At 31.0% G+C, this 13869-nt stretch overlaps 2 protein-coding genes across 7 annotated transcripts in view; one reads left to right on the forward strand and one right to left on the reverse strand.

Moving 5' to 3' along the window:
• Nucleotides 1-3302, reverse strand: part of LOC110660411 (uncharacterized) — a 47301-nt gene extending 43999 nt beyond the window's left edge. For 4 of the 6 annotated variants that reach the window (XR_009147665.1, XR_009147667.1, XR_009147666.1 and 1 more), the window contains exon 1: nucleotides 9-3300. Coding sequence is in view for 3 of the 6 variants with exons in the window: in XM_058144252.1 (XP_058000235.1) it covers nucleotides 9-2750 (2742 nt within the window). In the remaining 3 variants the exon portion in view is untranslated. Of the gene's footprint in view, nucleotides 1-8 lie in introns of all 6 variants that reach the window. The other 2 variants (XM_058144251.1, XM_058144253.1) reach the window with 2 other exon arrangements.
• Nucleotides 3303-8980: 5678 nt separating this feature from the next.
• On the forward strand, nucleotides 8981-13206 carry LOC110660841 (uncharacterized). The gene is made up of 8 exons (XM_021819275.2): nucleotides 8981-9302; nucleotides 9445-9553; nucleotides 10222-10337; nucleotides 10707-10826; nucleotides 10993-11082; nucleotides 11287-11423; nucleotides 12331-12595; nucleotides 12744-13206. The coding sequence occupies exons 1-8, from the start codon at nucleotides 9072-9074 to the stop codon at nucleotides 12894-12896; spliced, it is 1221 nt and encodes a 406-aa protein (XP_021674967.2). The 5' UTR covers nucleotides 8981-9071; the 3' UTR covers nucleotides 12897-13206.
• The last annotated feature ends 663 nt before the right edge of the window (nucleotides 13207-13869 follow it).

The following is a 13869-nucleotide window of genomic DNA, read 5'->3' on the forward strand; positions in this document are numbered from 1 at the left end:
CGACATACCATTCTGTTGAAAAGTGATAATTCAGCACCAAGCTCATCCTCCGACACAATTTCCTCAAGTGGACAGGCTGTCAATTGCTTTTGTCTTGCTTCTGTTCCTGTAGCCACCTTCCTTTTCCAGCAAAAGCTTCTGAGGTTTGGTAAATCATTTAGCATCAAGGAGCGCAGTTGATTGAACTCAACCACTTCATTGTTGTATTCACTTTCATCTATTATCATAGCTTCTAATCTTTGGCATTTTTCAACTTCTAAGGTTCTTAATTTGCTAAATGAACCTCGTGCAAGTTGACCGTGACAAATTGTCTCCAGGTTCATTAAATTTTCTAAAAACAAGGACTCTAGGATGGGAAAGGCAGGAGGATATGAAGCCCAATTTGGTGAGCTGATAATGCGTTGAATCAAAACATCATTTTGGAAGTGGAAGTGCTTCAACTGTGGAAAGCCTTCTCCATCAACATAATACAATACATTTTCAATACCCGTCACTTCATCTAAATAGAGATCTTCAGTCTCCCTCAACAACACTCCAATCCCACGCTCCAAGTAACTACTTGTCTCGAGCTTAAGTTTTAGAGTTCTTGAAGTTTCAAAGTTTCCAGGCCAGCCCCATACATCTCCTATGAGTATTCTATACCTCTGCAATCCATTGAAGAACAGGGCTTTTGGTATCATCTTTGCATCTACAACTTGTATTTCCAGAGTTCTAAGGTGAGACAACCCTTCCAACTCAGCAAGGCTTGCATTACCCTGATTGCTGATTGCTTCCGCCTCCCATTCAACAAAGCTGTTGCTCACATACAATTCTTCTAACATGGAAAACTTGGATAAGACATTTGCTGGAATGACTTTAAGATTGGAACAATTGCCGATATCCAGTAATTTTAGTCTACTTAATTGTTCTATTTGTCTAGGCAACTCAACAATATAGGAATCTGCTAAACTGAGAACTTCTAGTTGCTTTAGCTCTCCAATGATAGCTATGTCATCCAGATGGCATCGATGCAAGCACAAGGAATGAAGGTTTGTTAGGAAACCAAGTGATGAAGGCAGAGGCTTTAAACACATCCCTGTAAAATCCACTACTTTGAGTTGTCTAATTCCATCAAAAAAAACTGGAGGGATAACCAAAGAAAGATCTTCAGTGAAGACCGACAATAAATCAGCTTTTGGGCATTCCATCCCTTCAGGAAGTGCTTGGATATCACAGTAAGGTATTGAAATTCTGGTGCAATCCTTGGTTGGCAATTCCCCCAACCCAGCACCACTTGTGCCTATAAAAATATGTTGCTCTTTAGAAGCTATTAACAGGGCAGTGTCACGAACAATGTCATGCATTTTCACATATCCATTCATGTCACCATCTAGCAGTAAACACTCAGCTTTCAGTTCATCAATCAAAGTATATACTTTGTTTCTCGCTTCTTCAACTGTAGCTATGTGCTTAAATAAACCCACACCCATACCATATTTTAGCAAGTTTTGGATCTGAATATTAGACTGTCCAAACAGACCACAAAGCAAGAAAAATGACCTGAGTTCACTGCGAGGCAAATTATCGTAGCTCAACTTAAGAACCAAGTGCACCTTGTTCTGTATTTCTTCATTATCCAAGTCAGAAAGTTGCTTCAGCTTATCATCCCACATATATGACTCCTTCATTTGCAAATCTGCAGCAACTTTGCGTATGAGAAGGGGCAATCCTGCACATTTTTTTGCAATTTCAGTAGCTAAAGAAGGTAACTCCGGTTCTTGGCCATCAGCTACAGATACGGTGAATTTAAACAAATTCCATGCCTCTTCTTCTCGTAGAACTTCAAGTTCCAAAACTTTCTGCGCTCCCATCCCCTTGCACACATTTCTATTCCTCGAAGTTAATAATATTTTGCATCCCTTGCAATCGGGCCCAAATGGAATTCCCACTTCCTCTAATTGAAGTTCTGTCCAAATGTCATCAAGAATGATAAGTATCTTCTCTTTATTCAATCTCTCATATAGTCGATTTGCTCTTAGGAGGATTCCCTCCTCATGAAGATCAAGACCCAAGACTTCAGCAACCTCCGCTTGAATTCTTCTGAGCTCTGGCGATTGTGATACAGCAACAAAAATCACAACATCGAATAACTTATCATATTGGGCTTGTCTATGGACCTCCCTAGCTAGGGTGGTCTTACCGACCCCGCCCATCCCATAAACACCAATCATGTTAAGAACAGGATCTCTCAGCGAATCCATTATTTCCTTCAAAATTGACACCCTCGAAGGCAGTTCCTCACGATCATATACAGATGGGGCCACTTTCTGCTTTGGAGGTTGAGTGTGGCCAATTGGTTCAAGTCCACCCTGATTCCGAAGCTTATCAATCAACGAAGCTTTCTTTTCTGCTTTCTTGCTGAGGTGGTAGCGCGTCTTCAAATTGGGACACAAACCAATGAAGCACCTCTCCTTCGCTTGTTCTTTGGCTTGGATAAGTTGCTCGGCTTCTCGAATAGCTTTTCCCGCACTGATAAGCCACTTGCTGACGTCATCGTAGATCTCCTCCCCTCTTCTTGAAGCATCAGCAACTGATTGCTGCAACCTGTCTCTTTTGCTGTTCAATTGCTGAGCCTCTTCCTGGAGCCTCTCAACCTTGGTCTTGTAGTTGAAAGGATAACTAATGTGTCGTTTGATAGGAACGACTACGAATTGCATGATGGGATCTTTAATGATCTCGGTGAACATGGAGATAAACATATCCAGTACCATTTTGATTTTTTTTTTTTTAAAGAAAAACTCAACTCTCAGGAAAAAAGAAAAATTGAACAATAAATGATGATAACAGCAAAGAAAAATGAGAATATGACTGAATGGAAGTAGAGAATAGAGAAACAGATGAAAGAGAGAGAGAGAGAGAGAGAGAGAGAGAGAGCAAAAGGAGTGCAGAGATGAGTGAAAGGAAATAGAAGTGAAATGCAAGAAAGACGTAGATAAGAACAAACTATACTGGGATCCGAGCGAAGACTGAGAAGCAGACGGAGAAAGGCAGTGGACAGAGAAATGGCGTTAGAGAGATCACTTACAAGTCAACAAAGTCCTGGTGAAACTAGCAGACGTATAGTCAGGCACATGCATCTGTTTATTGGTTAAATAAATAAACCTGCATCGTCCAACCTTTTAACATAAAGAATTTGAATTACATTGGAAAAAAGACATTTAGGTTGGGATGGGTATGCAGTGGTTTTGCCACGGGTGGTTTGTTGAAGCGGTATTGGAGAGTCTGTAGGTTAGTTTCTATGGGCTGGTTTTCTAAAAATTGATTCCAGGTGTGGGGTTTGTTTGGAATTGATTTGATTTGATCGTATCTTATGTTGTCCTTTGTTCCTGGATTTCTGTCCAAATGGGCCATGATAATGAATGCGAATCGTGCATTAAAAAAAGAAAAAAAAGCAAGTGATAATGCTGAAAAATTAATTCTCCAAATAATATCAGTAATAGTTGTCCAATTTCAGCTGAGTCATTACCCACTATGAGCAACAAGTTGGGAGCCAGTAGTGGGAATGCTCAGTGGTATCTTTATCATGTGAAGCCAGTTGTGAAATGGGGCACGGTTTTTGATGTACATATTTCAAAGGAATTCTTGATTGTGATGTTTATGTGAGTTAATTTTTTAACAATAACAAAGTATGAACCACACAAGCAATATGAGATTAATGATAAATTTGTATGAACTATTAAATGCATGAAGTTTGAAGAATCGCAGTTTGTTTTACTAAACAAAGTATACACCTCGTTAAAGAAAATATATAAGATAAAAATGCTTTACACATACAATAAAGAAAATTTCAATAACAAAAGTAAAGTAGAAGAATTAAAAATTTTTTAATAAATTTTTATCTCTATCTTTATTATAATTATTTATGAAAAAATATTTTAATACAATAATATTTAAATTTGCGTAACAAAACAAAAACAATATTAGCAAACATATGAATTATTTTATTAATTTTTTAAAATTTTGTTTTGAATTAATTTTTTATAAGTTCATTAAAAAATTTTTATATAAAATAAATTTATATTTTTTAATTATAGATATATGTCTAACATTCTTATATATATATATATATATGGAAAATATTATAAAAAAATAATATTCATTGATTTATAAAAAAATATTTAATTATAATATGTAATATATAATAAAATTATATGAATTTAATATTTTTAAATAATATAAAATTACTCATATCAGAGAAAATTTTAAATAGATAATTATATATTATTTAAAAAATTAAGTTGAATTATAAAATTAATATAATTAATAGGATGACAAAATTTATAATACTAATTTTTTATTTTAAAATGATATATTATTAAAAATTTACAAATAATAATATGTGTACATATAAAAAAAGTATAATATTTTTTTAATACTATAATTTTATTTTAGTTTGACAAATAGTAAATACATATAAAAAGAATTAAGAATCATATTTTGAATATAAAATTATTATTTTAATTTAATAAATTTATATTTAAATATAAATATAAAAGAGTCTAATTTGATATAAAAAGAGTTCAATTTTTATATCAATGTAAATATTATATAATTTAATAGAATTTTTATGCTTTTCAATTTAACAATTTCTTTTATTAAAGTTTTACGTTTACTTTTTAAAAAATAATTATAAAATTTTTAATTTAAAAATATATTATAAATTAATTTAATAAAATATTTTACTGTAAATTGAATAATTATTTATATAATTTTTACTATAATCATTCAAATTAAAAATAATAATATACTAACGTCAGTATTTTTTATTTTATTAATATATATTTTTTATTTTTTATATAAAAAATTTAGTTATTAATTTATTAGTATTAATATATTTGTTAATCTAATTTTAAAGTTTTTCTCCATATCATAAAAAGATATAAAATTATGTAAAATATTACCTATCAAATAAAAATTAATAATATTAATATTTATTAATGTGTTTATTTATGATTAATTTTAGTAAATAAAATTAAAAATTGAATAAAAATTAATTATAAATAAAAAAATTAATATTATATGAAATTATATCAAATTGAATTTATTATATTATTATATATATAAACTCTGAAATAGGGTTGAAAAAAGTTTAATTTTTTTATGATAATTATTATATATTATAAGAATTAAAAGTTAATTAGTTTTTATAAATTTAACACTTTATCATTGAAAAATTTAATACAAAAATATATAAATGGAAAAAATAATAAATAGTTAAATTTATATATTTATAAAATATTAATTATAAAATTATAATATAATAATAAATTTTTCATGATAAATTTGACTTGTATAATTTTTTATTTTTATTGATATATTTTCTTTTTTATTAATATAATTTAAAAATTATAAGTGCACACACAATATACATATCATAAAAAATAAAAAATATTATATTACCATAATAATAATAATTAATATATTATAATAATATTATATTATACACAAATTTAATAAAAAAATTTATATAAAAATATTAAATCATAAATATATATAACGAGTGTAAAAAGACATAAAATGCATGTTTTTAAAAAAATTATTTTGAAATAAATGAACCAATTAGTTATAATTAATACAAATCTTTGATTGGGTTGGGTGTGATTGTCTGAAATCATCATGCACAGTTCTAACCATAAGTAATAAAAAAAAAAAAAGTTATAAATCATATTTAAAAAATAATTATAAATACAAAAAAAAAATGCACAACCATAACCATTAGTGTATATATATATATATAAACCATATTTAAAAAGTGAATTGTAAATATAAAAAAATCTAATTGTTAATTGAGATTTAATTTCAAATTGGAATCGTTATTCTGAATATCAAAATCAGACCACCGGCGTTTGCTGTTGATTAAATCTAACTGCTAATTTTTTTTTTCAATTTTTATTTCTTTAAAGGAATATATTTTGATGGAAACTAAATTGACTATTTTTAATATGATTCAAAATTGATTTTAATTCGAATCTCAAAATGAATCAATTTGATTTCAATTTAGAACCTAATTGATTTAACTATTAAATGCAAGTGTTTGACAAAAAATATGTTGGATGATTGCTTATAATATATAAAATGATAAATAAGAAAATATATTATATAATTTATTTTATTATTAAAAATATATATAATTATTAATTTGTTATATTATATTATTTATTTTAATATTAAAATAAATATATTTATTGATTTATATAGCATTTAGTTAGCATTTCTCTCTCTTTCATCGTGCCATGAGTGATAACACCATCTTTTAACTTTACTAGTAAACTAAAAAGTCCAGTTAAATAACACCATATATATTTTATTTAATTATATACATATTAATTATTATTAATGATAAAGATTTACATTTTTTTGTAATTATAATTCATAAATATAGATATATATTAATTTTATTTAAATTTTTATGTTAAGTATTAAGAAAATAGAGTCGTATGGTAATTAGTGGTAATAATAAGATTAATAATTTTATTTAATATATATATATATTAATTATTATTGTTATTAATGATAAAAATATACATGTTTATTATTATTAATACTCAACTCAACTTAACTCAACTGAGCCTTTATTTCAAAAATTTGAGGTCAACTATATAGATTCGCTTTTTCCACTCTAAACGATTTTGGGTTAAATCCTCATAAATGTATAATACTTATAGGTCATGTTGTACTAGTCTCCTCCAAGTTAATTTATGTCTACCCATTTTTTTCTTTCTATCCTATAACCTAATGTGTTATACTTGTCTAACTGGAGCCTCTGTATGTCTACGCTTCACATGACCAAACTACCTTAATCTCCATTATTTCAACTTATCCTCAATTGGCACCACTCCTACATTTTCTCTAATACTCTCATTACGGACTTTATCTAGTATAGTATGACTACTTATCCACCTTAACATTCTCATATCCGCAACTCTTATATTAGACGCATAGGACTCCTTCAGTGCCTAACACTCACTACCATATAACATAGTTGGTCCTATGGTTGTACGGTAAAATTTTCCTTTCAACTTATTGAGAATCTTGCGATCACATAAAACTCCCGTAACACGTTTCCACTTCAATCATCCGGCTTTAATCTTATGACTAACATCCTCTTCACACCCCCCCCCATCTATTTGAAAGACTGAGCCGAGATATTTAAAGTGATTACTTTGGGACAGTACCACTCCATCCAAACTAACTCCTTTCCTATCACCAGTTTGGTCTTCACTAAACTTGCAATACATGTATTCTATCTTCGTTTTACTTAACTTAAAGCCCTTTGATTCTAGAGTACTTCTCTAAAACTCTAGCTTTCTATTGACTCCTTCTCGCGTCTCATCTATCAGAATAATATCATCCGCAAACATCATGCACCAAGGAATACTCTCTTGTATATGTTTCGTCAATTCATCTAAAACTAATGTAAAAAGTTAAGGGCTTATAGCTGATCCTTGGTGTAATCCAATTAAGATAAGAAAATCTCTTGTGTCCCCTCCCACTGTGCGCACAATAGTAGTTACTCCTTCATACATATATTTCAACACTTGTATGTACCTAATAGATACCCTCTTTTGTTCTAACACACTCCATAAGACATCTCTTGTAACACTATTATAAGCCTTCTTCAAATTAATAAAAATCATGTGTAGATCTTTCTTCACGTCTCTGTATTTCTCCATCAAGTTTCTAATGAGAAATATCCCTTTTATAGTTGAACGACCGGGCATGAAGCTAAATTTATTGAGAGAGATAGAAGTATCATGACGTAGTCGATGTTTTACAACTCTCTCCCACAACTTCATAGTATAGCTTATGAGTTTAATTCCCCTATAGTTTGAGCAACTTTTTATGTCTCATTTATTTTTAAAAATAGGTATTAAAATACTCCTCCTCCATTTATCAGACATTTTATTTGAGTTTATAATATTATTAAATAATTTAGTTAACTATGTCACTCCTATATCTTCCAAATACTTCCACACTTCAATTGGTATTCCATCGGGTCTACAGGCTTTACCCACTTTCATTCTCTTAAGTGTTTCATTTACTTCTAAAGATCTAATCCTTATAGTATAATTAACATTATTTTCTATTGTTCTATTGTCTATTTTATTACTATTAATAAAAAATTTAATTTAATAAATTTATTTTAGAAATCTATTTTATTATATTTAAATAAATAAATATGTATATTAATTCTCAATTAAATTTCAAAAGAAATTTAAAATAAAAATCTTCAGTAATATTACAATTGTAAACCTAATATTTAACAAAATCTTATAGAAATCTTTTTAATTGAGCAACATTTTTTCATAAACTCAACATCAAATTAAATCCTGAACCAACATTAATTTACAGATATCTCAAATTTTGATTTATTTTTTTAAAATAAAAACAAAAATAAGACAAAATGATAATATTTGATTCTAATTTCCTCTAAAAAATAAATCATTTAATCGTTTTCAAACTAACTCTGAAAAAACCCTCATTAATCAAAGATTATTATGAGCTAATAAAAGATATCAAAGCTTAAGAAAGCGAGTAGAAGATAGAAATTGAACAATTACAAAAGTAGTATATTGCCTCAAAATTTAATTAGCAATAGACTTGCATTCATTGCTAAATAATATAAAAATAAAAATAAAATTTTGAAATTTACAACTTATATCCATTGTTAATTTCTATTACTAAACTATATTTTTTGACGTGAGCAGAGAATCGAGGCGTCTGAATCAAGCCATGTTGAGATGAAAATCATTCATTCATTCATAGCTTAATGGCCCTGAAGAAGAACCCCTCACCTGGTCAAGTTATTATTATTATTATTATTATTATTATTATTTTTTTCATATATTGAATTACTGAGTTAAATATCGGGGCCTTTGGGCCAGAAAAAGAATGGTTTTCTTTATTTCAGAGCCCAGCTTGCCCTGCCAGATAAAAGATCTTCGGAGCGTTTCCCCTGTGCTCATGGCCGCAAAGGGGGGAAACGAAACTAGGTTTCAGCAACTGAAAATCGAACTTCAAATACTAATTCAATGGCAGGTTCTACTGGTGGCACCGGTTCTTCCAGTCCCTCAACGGTCCCTCCGGCTCCTAAAATTCTATTGGCTAAGCCCGGACTGGTTACCACTGGACCTGTGGTCGGTAAATTTGGACGCGGCGGTGCTGAAGACGAAACGGTGCCACATCGGTCTCGTCTGCCTGCAATTGGGTCTCTCAATCTCCTCTCTGATTCCTGGGAATTCCACATTGATCGCTTTCTCCCTGTAAGTCTCCTGTTACGTTTGTGTCTGCATAATATGTAGTCGCTTTATTTTCAATTTGCTGGAGATTTTAAGTTGCTTAAGGTTATGATATAGCAAGAGTGGGGCTGGCTGAAGTTTGATAAAAGCTTATGATTTTGTGCAGTTTCTGACTGAGAATACAGATTTCACTGTGATAGGGGTAATTGGGCCACCTGGAGTTGGCAAGTCCACCATCATGAATGAGCTATACGGTTTTGATGCGGGTTCACCCGGTGAGTCCTTTATATAGCTTAATATGAGTAACTTGAGTATATTTTAAGTTTTGCAAGCTTTAGGTGTGTAATTCGAATATTTAATCGCCTACTAACTTAGAGGGAGATAATTAATTTATAAAATTCTGTTTCCTTGTTCATTTTCTTTATGGTTTGTTTTGTTTAATTAGAGTTTTTAACTTAAACTCATCTTTTTATTTCTTTTAGTTATCTTCTTCCACAATTTTAACTTTGGATTTTATTAATTTTTCCTGAATGTATTACCTTTTTGTACATCATAAGATATTTATTTTGCTTCAGTTAGAAGAATTTCATATATTAAGCTTCATTCTCATTAGAAGGTGAATTTTCATGATTAATTATGTGGCAATATTATGTATTTTATGCAACTATCTAGATATGCTGCCTAGATTGAGGGTTAAACCAATTTCAAGTGGTTTTAGTGAGCAGCTTTACCCATTCATCTGACAGCAGTCTAGAAAGAGGGGTAATAAGATGTCCTTTATGGATTAGTACTGATACCAAAATACTATTTGTGTGCATGGAATAAATGTGTGCCATTAGTGTAGCATCTACTTGCTTGCTTGCCACTGCTAGTTGGAATTCATATATTACTTGTTATAAGGCTTGCCACTTCCAATAGATAATTATACTATGCTAGAATGCAGGAATGTTGCCACCATTTAGTGTACAGTCAGAAGATAACAGAGCAATGGCAAGACATTGTAGCGTAGGCATTGAACCAAGGATATCTGCTGAGCGGCTTATACTTCTAGACACCCAGGTTTTTGCTTATTACCTTTTTTTTTTTTTAGAGCATCCACATCAGATGTTTTACTCTATCTTGATATGCATTTTTCTTCCTGAGATGATGTTATGATGTGGAATGTTAAATGTCCATTTAAAGTCATTTTATATAGATCTTCCATACAATAATTATGCAATATGTACAGCAAGGCCTATAGAAACATATATTTGTACCATTAAACCTAAGTGATGATTAATTGGTGAGCAATTGATGATCATTGTTTTGACACCAAACTGAGGATATATATGCTGTTTTGTCTTTTTCCTTCTTATTCTCCACCTATTCCCAATAAATTTCTTGATCCTTTCTCTTTTCTCTCCTTTAACACCGTTTCATTGTCTGCAGCCTGTTTTTACTCCATCTGTATTAGCTGAGATGATGAGACCTGATGGTTCTTCAACAATTTCAGTTTTAAGTGGTGAAAATCTATCTGCTGAATTAGCACATGAACTTATGGCTATTCAGGTGACTATAGAGGAAGCGCATATCTAAGTTCAACACTGATGTAAAACATGTTTTTTCTACTCACATTGAATCTATTTTTTCTTTATTTTGATATTTGTACATTTGACAATAATAGAATGTCTAATGAATTTATATATTTGTGGGATGCCGTAAGGAATCTCTTTAGCTTGGCGTTCTTCTAGCATCCATTTGTCACATTCTGCTTGTGGTATCAGATGGAGTTCATGATGATAATATGTGGCGTTTGATGTTGACGGTATTGCCCCTGCCTGGTCTTTGTTCTTATTAACTTCTTATTGTTTCATATTGTGCCAGCAATCTATGCATGCATTCATTGTCAAGTCGCTTCTCCTGCATTTTCTTTTAGGGTCATTGATTTCCTTGTTACTTGGTCATCTTTGGGCATGCTGATTGGACATATTATAATATATCTTACATGGCTTTTTCTTTCTTTTTGCAGGTTGACCTGTTGAAACATGGTATACCTGATCCATCTTCACTTTTGCAGAGCTCAACTGGGGGGCCTGAAAGAGAAAATAAAGATAAACTCTTTGAGGGTGAAGAATATATGGCTACTCCAGTCTTTGTGCATACAAAGTAAGCAATCATTTTGCATTTCACATTTATCCTAAAGAATTTCCGTTACTTGGTAATGTATAACGCCTTGAAAGTGAATTATAGAAATATAATAGTGAAAGACATGATTGAATGAGCTTTTTCCTCTCCGAATTGGGGCATTTCTCATGATATGGTATTGGTTCTCAAGTTGTTCAATGTATGTCATTCTGTCGGCCTTGCTTTTTTGAAGATACATTTCTTGATTTTAGTAGACCTAAACTTGGCCAACATCACCCATATGGTCATCACAATGCACATGATACATTTTCTGTAAATGTGTGTGTTTCGTTCTACTTCTACCCCAAACTTATAGTGGCAATTTCATCTTTCCTTGCTTGCACTGGATTATAAAAGGCCATTTGTTTTTGTTCCTATGGTGGATTACAACATTGTTTGAATTTGATATATAGAAATTCTGGAATCTTATTGGCATATAATTATCGATGCACGTTAATGTGCTTGGGCTGCTGTGTTTTTGAAGATGGAGTCGGAAGAGAAGGTTGAGCTGTTACCACCAGTGAATAATTTCAGTAGACTTAATATTTCACCAAATACATTCAAGGATTGTTATACTCTCAATCAAATAGCACTTGCATTCAATATAGTTTTTGAAAGATAATAAAACATAAAGATTCAATTCAAACAATAAAGATTCAATTCAATTTTTTGGCATTTATTACAGACTTGTTGGTGCATGGCCTAAAATTTATCCTACTACTGAGTTAACCAAAGATATGATGTGCTCTTGCTTGCTCACTGCATCTTTTTTGTTTTTTTTTTAAAAAAAGACTCACTGTGTCTCATTTAGGGTTTTGAAGTTTGCCATATATTGTTGAGCATAGTGATGATTAGAGTTGAGTAGCACTCATATGATTCTTTTTTTCAGATTGCAAGATCAAAATGTTACCCCACTCAACTTAGTGCAAATGAGGAAGGCACTTGCACAATATTTCAGCTCCTCTTCATTCATCAGAGGGAGATGGGGAAACATGAGAAAGGAAAATTTCTTTTCTTCCACGGCTTCTAGTACTATTAATGATTTTCATGCTATGCCACTGAATTTATTTTTAATCCCATCTAAAAACAAAGATGACTTGCCAAGGGCCCAGCATGAAAGTTACAACTCTGCACTATGGAAACTGCGAGATGAGGTCTGTATCTTTAAGAATCAAGCATGTGTACTTTTTTTTCCCTATGTGATTAGCATGTTCGTGGAATAAGATGGAAGATTTAAATACTCACTCTCATGTTCCAAACTGTATGATGAGAATGTAAACTTTTAGTTTATTGTTTCTTCAGGTTTTATCCATGAACTGTCCTTCCTTTGCAAGGGCTGTCTCAGAACGTGACTGGCTGAAAAATTCTGCAAAGATATGGGAACAAGTTAAAAGCTCAGCTGTCATTGCTGGGTATAGCCGAACACTTCAAAATTCAGGCATGTTTAGGAGGTAGCAGCCCCAATGTGCTTTGTTTTGCTCTCTCTGTACCAGAAATTTTCATATACACAATTCCCGTGTACTGTATTATGTCAGCATTTGAAGGCCTTGGAATGAATGGACGGTAAGAGGTTGATAGCTGAGTTGATTCTTTCGCTTTCTAGTTGTTAGGTAGCAATTAAGCTTCCTAGTTTTCTCCTTTAAGCGTTGTAGTGCAACTCAACCTTCTAACCCAAAGAAGCACAAAGAATTAAAGCAAATGTTTATTCCATTGCCTACACATTTTTATTTGTGTACTTAATATGATCAGCATTTCAGTTTTCTTCTCTCTTATTTGTATGGTTTAAAAAATATTTATATCTTTTAATATTGAGTTTAATGAATATGGGGAAAATTTAAATTTTTATTTTTGAAATATATATTTATTATTCAAATATTACACCAATTTTTTCCTTTTCATCTTAATTCCTACAGGGATACAGATAAAAAATATTTCCATGGCATTTCATCTCATCATTATTTTCAATTCAATTCAATTCAATCGCTCAATAATTAAAAAAAAAAAAAGAATTATGTATAAAAATTAACATGACATGAATAGCAAAGGAGAAATCGAATGATAAATTGGTAAAAAAAAAATTGATAAAAAGGAAAAAAAAAAAACTCATTATAGGAAGATTGGGCGCCAATTGAAGTTTGCGCCAATCGGCTCACCGACTCTCTGGAAGCATAACCGTTATAATTAGAATCCTTATGATTTCTGTATTTTAACCCTACTTTTTTCTCTGTTTTCTTTCTCTTTCGCTCATTTATCATCTTTTTTCTTCCCTGCTTTCTTTGGTTTTTGATTTCAAATTATTGTTTGAGTACTTACATTTACAATCCTCCAAGAAGAAGAAGAAAAAGAAGAATGTTGGGTGATTTTGAAGGTCTGGAGGGTTAAATCTCCTGGTAGAGATTGCATCGATTGTTGCTACTGATAATCGTCC

This window comes from Hevea brasiliensis, chromosome 3 (assembly GCF_030052815.1).
Source record: "Hevea brasiliensis isolate MT/VB/25A 57/8 chromosome 3, ASM3005281v1, whole genome shotgun sequence".
NCBI lineage: Eukaryota > Viridiplantae > Streptophyta > Magnoliopsida > Malpighiales > Euphorbiaceae > Hevea > Hevea brasiliensis.